The following is a 13915-nucleotide window of genomic DNA, read 5'->3' as shown; positions in this document are numbered from 1 at the left end:
TAAATAGCTTCTGTTTATTTCTCTTTCTGGAAACATGGCTTTAAATTTCACTCAAGTCATCAAAATCAATTGGAAACAGAGAATGCTAATTTGGGGTGTTAATATTTTATGCGCATTCTCCTTCCTCTTCAGCCCCCATCTTGCATTGATCCAAGCATGCTCCCTTTCACAAATACCCCACCAGACATCAGCATTGCTCGTAGTTCTGCCACCTGGATCCAGAAGAAGTGCTGTTGAAATAGTCTCCAAACTCTAATCCAAGCTTCATTATTTCAATTTCTTGTCCTTCTAGCTGATTCCATTGCCTTAGGCCAATTCTTTTGGCACTTGCACCTGTGATTTAATGATATGAAGAACAGGGGAAAATGAATCCAGGAAATTCAAGTGCATTATAGCAAAAATTACAAAATGTATATAAGAAGGAAGCAGAACGGATTAGAAATTCTGGTCAGACAGTCCCCAAGATCATGATAAAACAATAATACAACCACAGAAATACACTGGGCATTTTCGGATGCCACTGACTGTTCCAAGGCATTTGAGTACATGGCAAAGTATATAGGAATAAGAGAACAGGTACTGGAGTCTGTCTGGGTTCAAATCCTGGCACTAGCACTTATGGCTGTATGATGCTGGGCATTCAAATTTCTCAGCTGTACAATGACAGTAACAGCATCTAACTCATTAAGCTATTAAAAGGATTCACTTACATAAATTAGTGGTCAATGTTAATGCCAATTTTTAAAACATCTCATTTCCTCCTTTATAAGGAGAGAATAGATTCAGAGAGAATAAATCATTTGTCTAAGGTCACACAGGCAGGAAATGGCAGAGCCAGGATTTGAACCCAGTTACACTTAATTTCGATACCCATGCCTTTACCACCATCATATACTGCCCCCCTAAATATCACAAAAATATAAAATATTTGTTCCTTTAAAACTGGTCTTTTCTCTTTGAAGCACGCTCCTAAGTTGATGCTCGATAAAATTTAAAAAGAAAATATTTGGAGAACCCCTGAGGGCAAAAAAAAAAACTTACAAAAGAACAACATAAGTCCAAGACTGCAAATCAACTTTATAGCTCTGTTACAAAGGAACAGGTCAAAGATAAGGTGAGTTCTTAAAGTGTCCAAGTAACTTTTAAGATAAAAAGTTATCTTTATCCTCCTAAGATAAGGAGGATAACCCATTCATCATGTTTGCGCCTTCTGGAGGACTCTGAAAAAGTCCCAGGGACACTCAGAGTTTGTATAATAATGACTAAGAACGTTTCTCCCTCTGTTGCCCATATCCACCTGCCAACATGTGGTGAATCATTTTGGCCATCTGCTACAGCCCATCTTATAGTCTGTTCCCTGGCCATGTCCTTTGGCCTGGAATATTTCTCAGAATCCTGCCCTCCAGAGAGGACCTTGGACATGCTGCTGTCTGCCCAGCCTTCAAGCCAAGGGATCCTCCACGTGCATTTGACCTTCTCCCTCCCAAGTGCCAGACTTTAGGGAGAGAAAGGGTCTGAATACACCTCGGTAGGGCTCAGTCCTGGAGAATACTGATAGCTAAGGAGAACGACAGTGAGCAGAAAATATGATGTCAGGTGTTTAAAATAACTAATGCTCCAATCAATAATTGGAACATTGTGGTTATTTGTGTTAGGTGGGAATAATGTTTTTCCCCATACATATATATTTACGCATGGAAGAGTTCCCAAATAATAATAATATTTTAAAAAGGAAAATGTGGTGCTGCCCCAGCATAGTAACCCAGAAACATTATGAAATATTTAAAATGTGACCAAGCTGGCAGTTCAGATCACTGGGGAAAAGAGGCATGAATCACTAAATGATCTTTGGTTACCTGTTTGGAAAAGAAACAATAAGGCAGACTTCTTGCTTCCTACTTACTTGAACGATGTAGCCCTTAATTCATCTGTAATATGAAATATTTTTTAAACACCAAAAACTATAAAAGCTGTAGAAAAGATAGGCAAATATTGCAGTAATCCTCAAAGAAAGCCATTTTCTAAGTAAGACACAAAGGACAGAAACTATAAAAAAAAAAAAAAAAAAAGCCAGATTTTGATGTGGTAAAAAAATAAAATTTACAAACAGAAAGAATGAACTTTCTGAATTGGAACAGAGCTCTTTCTCCCTTCATTTTATTGGTTAAAATTAGTTTTTTACCTTGTGACTAATACTCTCTTTATCCAGTATATGGACAGATGAGTGAGAAACTAAAGACAATAAATAAATACATAATAGGGGGTATAAAGGGTATGGGATGTTCTGGGTGTTTTTTAATTTTTTATTTATTTTTTATTTTGGGGGGTAATGAAAATGTCCAAAAATTGATTGTAGTGATGAATGCACAACTATATGATGATATTGTGAACCACTGATTGCACATTTTGGATGATTATATGGCATGTGACTATATCTCAACAACATTGCATTAAAAATTAGTTTTTGTTGTTGTTTGCTTTTTAAAAAAATTTTTATTGATAAAACCAAGCAACATACAAACATGAACATCCTTAACATATGAACATTCCATACTTGGTGTGCAATCAATGGCTCACAATATTATCGTATAGTTGCATATTCATCACCATGATCATTTCTTAGAACATTTGCATGAATTCAGAAAAAGAAATAAAAAGAAAAAACTCATGGACACTATTCCCCTTACCCCTCCCTCTCATTGACCACTAGTATTTCCCTCTACCCAATTTATTTGTTCCCCCTATTATTTATTTTTAATCCATACTTTTTTACTCATCTACCCATATCATAGATAAAAGGAGCTTTAGACACAAGGTTTTCACAATCATACAGTCACATTGTGAAAGCTTTATCATTATACAATCATCTTCAAGAAACATGGCTACTGGAACACAGCTCTACATTTTCAGGTACTTCCCTCTAGCCACTATAATACACCTTAAACAAAAAAGGGGATATCTATATAATGCATAAGAATAACCTCCAGGATAACCTCTCTACTCTGAACTCTCTCAGCCACTGACACTTAATTTTGTTTCATTTCTCACTTCCCCCTTTTGGTCGAGAAGGTTTTCTCAATCCCTTGATGTTGAGTCCCAGCTCATTCTAGGATTTCTGTCCCACGTTGCCAGGGAGGTCCACACCCCTGGGAGTCATGTCCCACGTAGAAAGGTAGAGGGCAGTAAGTTTTTTGTCATGTTGGCTTAGAGAGAGAGGCCACACCTGAGCAACAAAAGAAGTTCTCTAGGGGTGACTCTTAGGCCTAAAAAAAAATTAGTTTTTTAAACAGTGTATGTGGTATGTAGACTCTATGTGTGCGTGTGTGCTGTGTGTAGCACACTTAGATTCCTAGAGGTGGGGCGTGGGGGTGTTAGGAGCCAGAATGAGGCCCAGCACCACAGTGAGTATCCAGAGATCGAGGAAGACTTGCCCTTGAGGAATTCAGAATCTAGCAGGAGACCTATACCGAGTCCAGAAGGGCTCTCAATCTGAGCAGAGTGTGGGAGGTGCTATGACAGTTAGATAATGGGTTCTGGAAATACAATGGTGTTTTGTTTTTTTGGAAGAAAGTATTTGAGCAAAGTCTTGGCAGTTAGATAGATTTCAATGGGTAGAAAAGAAAAGGTAGGTCCTTTGAGGCAGAAGACCATATGGAAGCATGAAAGCAGGGAGGATATCAGGAGACGAGGTTTGCCATGGGTGTCACAGAGCTGTGGTTCCCAAGATGAGGTCTGGGAGCAGCACCAGCAACACCAGAGAATTTCTTAGATAAACAGATGCTCAAGCCCCACCCAACACCTACTGAATACAAAACTGTGGGGTGGCCTCAGGGATTCATGCTTAGCCCTCCGGTCAAATGTTCTGTCTTGTTCGAGAATGACTCTCATAGACTTTATAAAAGATGTAAATTGAGAACTCTTTTCTCACTAGATATTATAGAAAGAGTTTCTGGTCTATATAATTCCTGGTTAACATACCCTCTTTTGATTTGAGCTTCAAACGTTACATCGCTTTCTCCCAAGGGGACTTACTTTATAAAAACCATAATAATATTTCCAGAGCTATTACTTAGGTTTGGTTTGGGCTTTTTCAGTGTCCCCTGGTTTCTATTTTCGAGGCACAGAAGGGAGGGCAGGAAGAAGATGGGGTTGAAGATAACCCAGGTTTTAGATCCAAACACATGAGAGGCTAGAGGTACCATGGGGAGATTGGGAACCAGGAACAACAAACAGGTCTAAAAATGAAGAGGTTGGTTTGGGGACAGATTGAATCCTGTCCTAAGAAAACACTTGGGTCATCTAAAGAGAAAAGGAGATTTGGATATCGTCCGAGATTATATGATAGTTAAAACAATGGCAGAAGATAAGATAGGGAAGAGGAGAATATTGGAATGAAGACAGAATCTACAGGAAGATCTTATACAACAAAAGAGAAATGTCCAGAGACGAAGATGAAGACCCAAGAGACTATAATCGTAAATTCTGGAATCAGAGCAGGTACCATGTTATGGAGTGTTTCTGCTGACTCAAGTTGTTCATGTTACTGTTATACTGACGTCCTTCTGAAGGAGAAATTCAGCCGTGTCTTTAGCCATCAACTGTCTGAAAGTAATCAAGATATATATGTGAGCCCAAAGTGATATTGAGTGAAGGTTTAAAAAGTCATCTCGTTTGTCGCAGAAGCTTGGATTTGATATAAATGCAGTTGGCCTCAGTTAATTAAACTGTTATTGCAGAAGGGATTTTATCTCAGTGAAAAAATACAAATCCTCCTCTGGGATGATAGGCAGTGAGTAGACCACAAAATTTGAAAAGATGAAAGGAAATAATATACTTGTTGGCGAGGGATAAACCTGTATAAACTGAATGTCTTTGCTTTGGACTGGTATCATATTGACTCAGAGTTATCGACTCATAGGGACATGAATCAGTCATCATCTAAGAAATTCAATGTATTTATTAGATAAGACAAAGACTCAAATAGCTAAAAACAAGCAGAGTAACAAACAAAAACAAGCAAAGACACTAAAATATCCTACAGGAGCCAGGTGTGGAACAGGCCAGATGTTAGACAATAGGGCATGGTGTGGACTAAGAGAAACTGGAGAGCCCAGTGTCTATCTCAAGAGAAACACACAAATCAACTGACTTGTACCATGTAATGGCAAGTCACTGTGGCCAGATCTGATATTCCAAATGGTGCCAAGACATCTGAATTTTTCTATGTAATATTTAAAGATTTTTAGATTAATCCTTACACTAAACAAAATTTGCCCACAGATCTGACCTGTGGTTTGCCAGTTTTCAACCCTGACCCACAGAGAAAATATCTCAAACTGAATTAGTGTCTTGGAGACTAATTAGCATTCGAGCCAAGCAAGCAAAAGTAGAGTTTCCCTTTATTCTTTGCTAGCAACTTCATTTCATATGTCTTGGACCACAGGGTGGGGGCAAGGGGAGAGTAAGCATTAAAATGAAGAATATATATGTATGATTTTAAAATAAAAATTGATTACCTAGTAGGATGTGCTCCAGAAAATGCAAAAATAATATTTCCAAATCCACTAGAGGAAAATTCTAGCTCGTTTGTTTTCTAGAGTAAGTAATTTCTAAGTATGTTTTTGTACATTCCGTGCTCTAGCTAGGCACATCTGGTTTAAAAAAAAAAACACAAGATTTTAAAAGTGGATTTTAGTTTTAATCTCACACTTGAAAAATTCTGAGTTTTGAAGGGCATCTTTGCACTCCAATATAAGAGGGAAACAAACACAAAAACTTTAATTTCACCTCTATAAAGTAAGCATCATCACGTATCATTTGGCCAAAAATATCCCTTTCACCAAGAATACAAGAGTAAAAAAGACAAAGTCATATTTAAGATATTTCATTAAGTCTAAGTTGCACTTTTAGTGACTGAAATCAAGATACATCTTATAATCAACGATGCCTTAGAACAGATGGCTACAGATGCAGGTGAGAACACATCATTATCACCTCCATTAAGCTGTATGCCCTGTTGGTACTACACCTGTGGAGAAATATTGCCACTTAAAACATCTTTTAAAAAAAAGATAAAGCAAATTACGGCAAAACGTGACAGATATGTAGGAATACTTTGCCCTATTTTTAAAATTCTGTAAGTCTAAAATGATTTCAAAACAAAAAGACAAAATAAAAAGTTCTTTTAAAAGATTACACTATGACTAGGCATTATAGCAGGAAAGTATTGTGTGTGCAGAAAGGCAAAATAGAGCAGCAGGGAGCAAATTCATATTAGTGAAGCAAATTTCTGTCCAGTGGAATGATGCACTTTTCACCTTTTTTTTTTGTTTGTTTTTTTGCAGAAAGTTTTAAAGGATTGAGTAGACAAAGTCATGTGAGAAACATGAAAAAGATGCCCATCGCAGGCCACGCCAAGCAACTGAAGGTAAGGAGAAATGCCAGTCTCTTGGAATAAATGAAAGCCACTTTAAAGCAAAGAGTCTGATGTACAAGATAGCCATTCCAAAGGCAGGTCAGCATTTATTTTGCAGCATGTTTTCCTTCCTTTCCTTTTTAGCATTTTAAAAAAGACAAGTTAAAACCCACAGTATTTTTAGAATTGATTGAAATATGAAAAAATGTGGTCCTTATATGGTGTTGTGTTTTTACAGCTATCACCATGAATTTATTCTAGTGTCTTTTGCTCTAGGACCTGGACTTAAGGCTGGCATATTCTCAGAGGCTGAGAATGCCAGCTGAGAATAAGGCTGGCATATTCATTCTCAACATACTAAAAGGCAGAGTGTGTTGACCATGAATAGTATAGAACCTACCTTGCTAAGCTCCCTGGGGTCAAGCCTGTGCCTGTCTTACTCACGGCTATGCCCCAGACCCCTTTTTCAGTTCCTGACATATGGCAGGTATTACATAAATAATAGCTACGTTAGAGAGTGGATGGGCTGGAATGGACTCTGGGGAAAGCAGACACAGTAGAACATTCCCTCAGAAAGCAGAGAGTTGAGTCAGGTAATCATTTAAATTTCATGCCCTTTTCTACTCTGAATTCACATGCGCCCTCTTATGTAGATTTAAAATATATTTCTCTTCACTCCTTTCAGATTACTGTTGTTTTCTGATTGTATAGTCACCAAGGTGGGTTGAGTACACTTTCCCCATGACTGGTTATGGAAGATATGATAGAACTAGTTTCTCTTAATATAATACTCCAGTCGAGCCCCCAGGGAGGCCTGGCAGCTCCGGAGAGGAACCAACGTAGTAAGTCTTGAGGATATGCCCAAGCACTGCCGAAGGACCTTTGTCTGACCTCATGTGACCACCAGTGTTTTCACCCTGGCCCCTGCCTGAGGAAGAATCAAGAATCCCTCTCAGGGCAGGCCACGGTGGCTCAGCAGACAGAGTTCTCGCCTGACATGCCTGAGACCTGGTCCAATTCCCACTGCCTGTCCATGTAAAAACAAAAAAAAAGAAAAAAGTATCCCTCTTGATGATGCAAATGTCCTAAAAAAATGATCACAGTGATGAATATACTATTGTGTGATGATACTGTGAGCCATTGATTGTACACCATGTATGAAATGTTTGTATGTTAAGAATGTTTGTGTTTGCATTTTGTTTTGGTTTGTCAACTTAAAAAAATAAAAATTAAAAAAATAAAATAATAGGGGGAATGAAGGTTAAAATAAAAAAGATTTTTTAAAAAAAGAATCCCTCTCGATCACAGATGTAAGTCCTTTTCAAGTTAGAAGAAATATTGATAATTCTGCATTACTAGAAGATGGAACAAGGGACATACATGTGACTGTGTTACAATTCTCTTATTTTAGAACGTAAAGCTCTTTAAAGCAGAAAAAGAGCAAGCTTCCATGGAAATTTGTTTAAAATATCTGGAAAAAATTGAGTATCTCTATGATAAAATATATTGAATATGTTTTTCAATGTTATCTCTTGACTAAATTACACATTAGATTGTGGCTTTTAATCTCCTGTGGGCAAATACCTTTCTGGCTCCATAAGTGCCATTACAATAATGGCAAAGCAAATTTTCACTCCTGCCAGTTAAACAGCAACCTAAGTAGCAAGAAATAGATCTTTATTCACATATCAGCAGTAATAGTAAATAAAAGTAAATATTAGAACTGAAATAGTAAAATATTTTCAAAACTCTGTTCATTCATGGAGACGCTAACTTGAAGTTTGCCGTGTGTCTGCCCACCAAAAAAGTGGAAAGTGTAAATGCAATTGCAGTCCCTCTCCATCTAATAAAAATAACCAAATGTTTTTAAGCATTTAGCAAGCACTCAGTTGTCTACAACTGACTGGTCTAATGAAGCCTCCTTCTATTCTATTCCTTACAGTAGGCTCCTCCCGAACTCTGACTGTCAGACCAGTGTTACTACAAATATCCTCTTGAGGAATTCACAACAGCCTGATGGAAAAAGCTTGGCCATGAACACAGAACTGGCTTTCAATGGCAGCTTTTTATAAAATGGGGGAAATAATAGTACCTACCTTATAGGGCTGTTAAGATGGTTATATGAATTTATTTATATAATAAACATAATGAATTTATGTAAATAATGAAAAATTTATATAATGAATCCAGCCTGTAATAAGTACTCAATAAACGGATGGCAGCAATTTAGATCTGCTGGTAACTCTTACTGGCTTCCCCAGTTGGTACTGATTAGCATCTCCTTAGATGAAACTAACAGGGATTAGAGTTGGATTACATTTACGCGTAGTGCTTGCTCATCATTTCTCCCTCCTTCTACTTACGGGTTTCAGATAGGCAACGTTGCTGCGACGAATGTCGTTCAAGAGCTGATCTCTGGGAGTGATTTCCACCAAGGGGGGTGGCCTGTTTCTCGGCACCGGTTTGAGCGTTCGGATCACGTCTTTGAGGTTGGTTTTCTCGGGGGATTCTCTAGCTTCTGGCATCCGAGATTTGCGCCGGATCCTCTTGAGCTTCACTATCCGGAAGGAGTCAGGGTCGGTCCGGTACTGCGGAGGCTGAGGTGCCTCTCTTGTCTCTTCATTTCGTAGGCTGAACGGGACTGCTTGGGGGTTGGGAGGCCGGGCAGGAGGCTGGAGGAACTCCTGCATCCTGGAGTCGGGCATTGGTCCTCCCAACCTCTCCCACATCCCAGGCGGCAACCCCAACCCGTTCTCCAACATGGCTATTAACTTTCTCTGTTCTTTCAGTTGCTGCTGTTTTTGTTCTTCCTGTCTTTTCTGCCTTTGTTTGTCCTGATTCCTGGTGAGAAGATTGGTTACCACCATTCTGGGACCAGGGAGCTCAAAATGGTAGCCCATCTTCAGGAGAGTGCTGTTTGCCTTCAAAAGCCTGGCGATTTCCATCTCGGCTTGATGGCCCAGCATGTGTCTCTGGTTGTGAAACCGGAGTTCGGTGAGCGTCTCATTGAACTGGAGGCACCTCATGATGGCCACAATTCCTTTGCCCGTGATGAAATTGGACTCGATGTTGAGAGTGGTAATACTCCTATTTTCACGTAACATGTTAGCCAGAGCAAAAGCTATATTCTCATCTGCACCCACGTTTGCTAAACTTAAGGTTTTGACATGCTTGTTTTTCTTCATGGCATTGACAAAGTCCAGGAGCATTTCCTTGGGGATGTTTTCAATGTTGTTGAGGTTGAGTTCCTTCAGGTCAGGGTCATTCTGTCTCACTCGCCTCAAGCTTCCGTCCAGGTCTGTTTGGTTTCCGGAAGGTCTTGCACTTACCTTCAAAAAACTGGTATCTAGAGCTAACTTCTTAGGATCTAATTTTGATATTTTTCTCTCACTTTTTTCTTGAGCCTCTGGTCTCTCTTTCTGTTCTTCAAATGCTTTGTTAGTCATCTGTGGGCAATTGCTCTCACCATTTCTGATCTGCGCCTTTGCTTTTCCTTCCTCCTCTTTTTTTGTTTGTCCATCATTCTCTTCTCCATCATTTTCATCATCTTCCTCATCTTCCTCATCTTCCTCATCTTCTTCATCTTCCTCATCTTCCTCATCTTCTTCATCGTCCTCATCTTCGTTTTCCTCATCATTGTCTGGTTCTTGGACACTGTCGCTGCTCTTTGATTCTCTTTTATGTGCAGTTATTTCACTATTGAGCTTCTCTTTTAAAAAGGAAGCCACATTTTTATTACCTTTGTTTAGTCCTTCATGCTGCTCTGGAGTGTCTTCCTAAAACAGAGGTTTTGAGAGTTAGCATAAATAAGGGTAAAGAAATATTAAAGTAGACTATGGATATGGAAAAATCTAAAAGATTTAATTAAGTGAAAAAAAGCAAGCCAATAAACCGTATGTATAGTATTTTTGCATTTGTGTGTGCACACAAACATATATAAAGATGTTTATATGCATGGGACAAAAAACATTCTGTTAGAATGCTTACCAAATTAGTGGTTATCTCTGAAGAAATGAGAAAACTATGAAGATAACTCTGAGGAGGGGAACATTTGGGGGACTTTCACTTTCAACATTATATAGCTCTACAATGTTTGAGTTTTTTAACAAAGGAAGTGCAATAATTTTGTAAACAAATACACCAAAAGAAAGATAAAATTACACAGATACACACATGCATTGCTGTGTTTTTCTCCTCCCATTTATTAAAATGAAACCTAATTAATTTTGTTTTCAGGATCTGTTTTGTTTTTTAAAAAGGTATTAAATTCCAGAAGCAGTTAAAAAAAAATCTTTTGTTCTGGAAACCTGACAGAGCTGTCTCTCAATAAAATAAAGTCATTGCTTTGTACATAGCTGAATAGGCACCTTTCAAAGGTACAGCCCTGGGTTAGGCAATAATTTCCTTATTACCTTAACTAAAATTTGCATTCCTAAAATGCCCATTAAACTAGTATAACGTGTACATCAAACTTTCCTGAAAACAAAACACATTGTGTGGAAAACAAGAGGAGTTTGCTATTTTGAAATATACCAGAAGCCTCATCTTTAATTTTTTTCTCCTGAGCTCTATGAAAACTGCCCTGGCTACTCTAGAGACATGTTCACTAGTTCAGCTTTTCATTTTTTAAGGGAGGGTCTAGGAGCCAGAGTATGTTATGAAAGGGAGCAGGGTTACGCAGAGAGGTTTAAGGACTATTGCTTAGTGTGAGAAGGAAACTGACAGCCTTTTATTGATGATGTTTTTTAGTTTCTTGCCCGTCAATTAGTATGCTTTCCTTCGCGGTACATGTACCTGATAGGTGTTATTTTGAAAGCTGGTATAGCAGTTTGAGATACAGGTGCCTCTGAGCAAGAACTTGTTTCATTGCTCAGGACCCATTACAGCCTGGAATTGGCCCTCGACACCCTCCCCAACCACCTAAAGCCTTCACCGCTGTATTTCTCCTCTGACCCAGCAGGGGGAGCGAAGCACTAAGTCATTTAAATTACACAAGGAGAAGGAAAGTGTTAAAATGGACCCAATTTCTTTTCTAAATTGACTATATTGATTTGGCTTTTAATCCACTGACCTCCAATTGTAAAATATCTGCAAATGGTTCCTTAAACTCTAAGCTGGTCAAGTCAGCAATTTATTTTTTAAAACACAACAAATGTTTAAATTCACTTGACCATGGAACTAGCTTACAGTTCTCCCTAATTTTAGGCAGTCTATAAGTAAAGTGAAAAAGTGTCTTTGTATCAACAGGCATATCTGACAGAGACTACACTCAGCCGAGGAAGAGGAGGGACATCTAGGTGTTCTTTTTTCCAAGTTATTTTTAAGTGGAACATTCAAAAAATATATATATGTTGCAGCTAGAAGTAAAAAATCTAAAATTGCAGAATTGTAACCCATACCAAACTCTGAAATCTGTTCTACAACTAATTGTTGCGGTGTTTTGAAATGTATTGCTTTTTTTGTATTATGTTATTTTTCACAATTGAAAAAATATTTGCTGATAGACAATAAGTTCATACATTCGACCACAGTTCTAGTTTTCGGACAAAATAAAAGCATAGTTAAGAAAGAAGTATCTTAAAAACAGCTTAATTATCATTCTGTAAATGGCATCACTGCTATCCAATGCATGGTGGGAATATTATACATTTTTGGTTGTTTGACTTGATTTCCTTGCAGGGTGTGCAGCTGGACTTCACAGGGAACCCTTGAACTTATATATGAAATATTTCATATGTAAAAATGTGCCAAAGAGAGAGATCACGGAGCTTTCTTTTATCAGCTTCTCAAACAGACTGTGAGCCTCCCCAAAAGAGTTAAGGACACGTGCTCTGAATTAAGTCATTAAGTATCATGGCTATAGATTATGGGTTTTCTTTTACAGCAAACCACATAGCAATTTTTTAAAGAGACATTTACAAGAAATTACCAGCTTTGTCCTCACAACTATGCCACATAATTATTTCAGAGCGTAGAATCAAACATCATGGTTTAAACTACATGCGGCAAAAGAAACACTGGAGCCTTGCGAAATCGCAGCCACCCACGGACTCATGACAGCTCAGTCCCGGGCAGCCATTTCTCCAGTGTACACAAATCCCAGGTTACCTCGGATGGCACAAAGGTGACAGGAACACGCTCATCTTCCAGCATGCGTCTGGAGGCCTTTTGCCAGTACATATAGTCCACAAGGGATCTATGGTCGAAGGTTCCTGTTGGGGGCTTCTCAGTTTGATCTTTCTGAATCATCCCCACGGGAAGCCTGGGGTCAGGCGCCATGACTTCCATTTCAGACTGCAGTTCTTTCAGTTCCTCGGGGGACAGGTTGGCCAAGAGTTCATCTTCATTAATCTCCTCATCAGAGAGCTCTTCTTGATCTGAATTCTTGCTGTGCTTGGACATTTTTTTCCCCCTCTATTAGAAAAGAAGAAATAATCAAAGATGCTAAAAATAAAAGATCCTCAAGAAGTGGTCCCTGTTAAGAAGTGTCCCAGATTAGCACCGCCTTGAGATTTTTTTGCCCCCCTCAGCACCTCAGCAGTGGTCGCTGAGCAGCTAGTGGTGACTGCAGCTAACCTCACACAGGATCTGGAGTGAGCAGAGCTGGGCTGGATAGGGTCAATTTATGGAACTAGGATGCTGCTCTCTTTTCGGCAACTTGAGTCAGCTGTGTAAATCCATCTGACATTTCAGTACAGCTGCTTATGTTGGCCAACAAGGAACAGGTCTACAGGAACCCTGCAGGAATAAAATTAGTTCTCTTCCTATATGCTCACACACTGCCACACACAAATTCATGCAGACCATACATACGTACGTGGTCAATACTATGGGGGAGCCCACTTCCTTTTATTTAAATAAGCAAAGCAACTTGCAATACTTAAGAAGGGAAATCCAACCAGCCACCTGAGTTCTACTGAAGGGAAACATTCACTTGAACGTAGAAATCAAGCTTTCACAGCTTGTATCTTCACTGCAGTGTGACTGGAAGCAAGGAAAACCTGCGCACAGCCATAGAAAAGTTTTGGCATGTTATTCATCTGCTGTGTAAAATGGAACCTTTGCAAGATGTTCTTATTTCATCTAGATCCGGTGACCTAACAGATGGGAACAACCAGCGCTTGAATTTCTACCATGAACGAGGAATTTAATATTTTAAATAATTTGGTTTTCTTATTAAGTAGCCACTAAACCATAGTATCCAAAATGTAAAAAAACAGACAAAAAAAAAAAAACCCTCAAACCATTGAAGTATTAAAGGAAACTATAAGAAGATTTTTTTTCTTTTTTTTTTTTGTTGTTGTTGTTTTTTGTTTTTTGTTTTGGTTTGGTGGTAGAATGCTCTCTTTTTTTTTTAATTTTTTTTATTAATCAAAAAAAGAAAAGAAATTAACACAACATTTAGAAATCATTCCATTCTACACATGCACTCAGTAATTCTTAGTATCATCACATAGATGTATGATCATCATTTCTTAGTACATTTGCATCGATTTAGGA

General features: G+C 38.5%; 1 protein-coding gene across 1 annotated transcript; it reads right to left on the bottom strand.

Annotated features, from left to right (window-relative positions):
- Nucleotides 1–12995, bottom strand: LMOD3 (leiomodin 3). The gene is made up of 4 exons (XM_077128744.1): nucleotides 12949–12995; nucleotides 12524–12829; nucleotides 8779–10191; nucleotides 1–333 (listed from the first exon to the last, which is right to left on the bottom strand). The coding sequence occupies exons 2-4, from the start codon at nucleotides 12815–12817 to the stop codon at nucleotides 307–309; spliced, it is 1734 nt and encodes a 577-aa protein (XP_076984859.1). The 5' UTR covers nucleotides 12818–12829; nucleotides 12949–12995; the 3' UTR covers nucleotides 1–306.
- Between the last annotated feature and the right edge of the window lie 920 nt (nucleotides 12996–13915).

This window comes from Tamandua tetradactyla, chromosome 15 (assembly GCF_023851605.1).
Source record: "Tamandua tetradactyla isolate mTamTet1 chromosome 15, mTamTet1.pri, whole genome shotgun sequence".
Classification (NCBI taxonomy): domain Eukaryota; kingdom Metazoa; phylum Chordata; class Mammalia; order Pilosa; family Myrmecophagidae; genus Tamandua; species Tamandua tetradactyla.
The sequence above is the reverse complement of the archived record's forward strand: the minus strand, read 5'-3'. Positions and strand labels throughout refer to the sequence as shown.

Excerpts from the sequence above, each read along its gene's own strand:
- LMOD3 (XM_077128744.1), bottom strand. The coding sequence starts at position 12,817 with ATGTCCAAGCACAGCAAGAATTCAGATCAAGAAGAGCTCTCTGATGAG. Across the intron at positions 10,192-12,523 it reads TCACCTTTGTGCCATCCGAG|GAAGACACTCCAGAGCAGCA; the intron begins GTAACCTGGGAT and ends CCTCTGTTTTAG. Across the intron at positions 334-8,778 it reads ACGTTGCCTATCTGAAACCC|GTGCAAGTGCCAAAAGAATT; the intron begins GTAAGTAGAAGG and ends ATTAAATCACAG.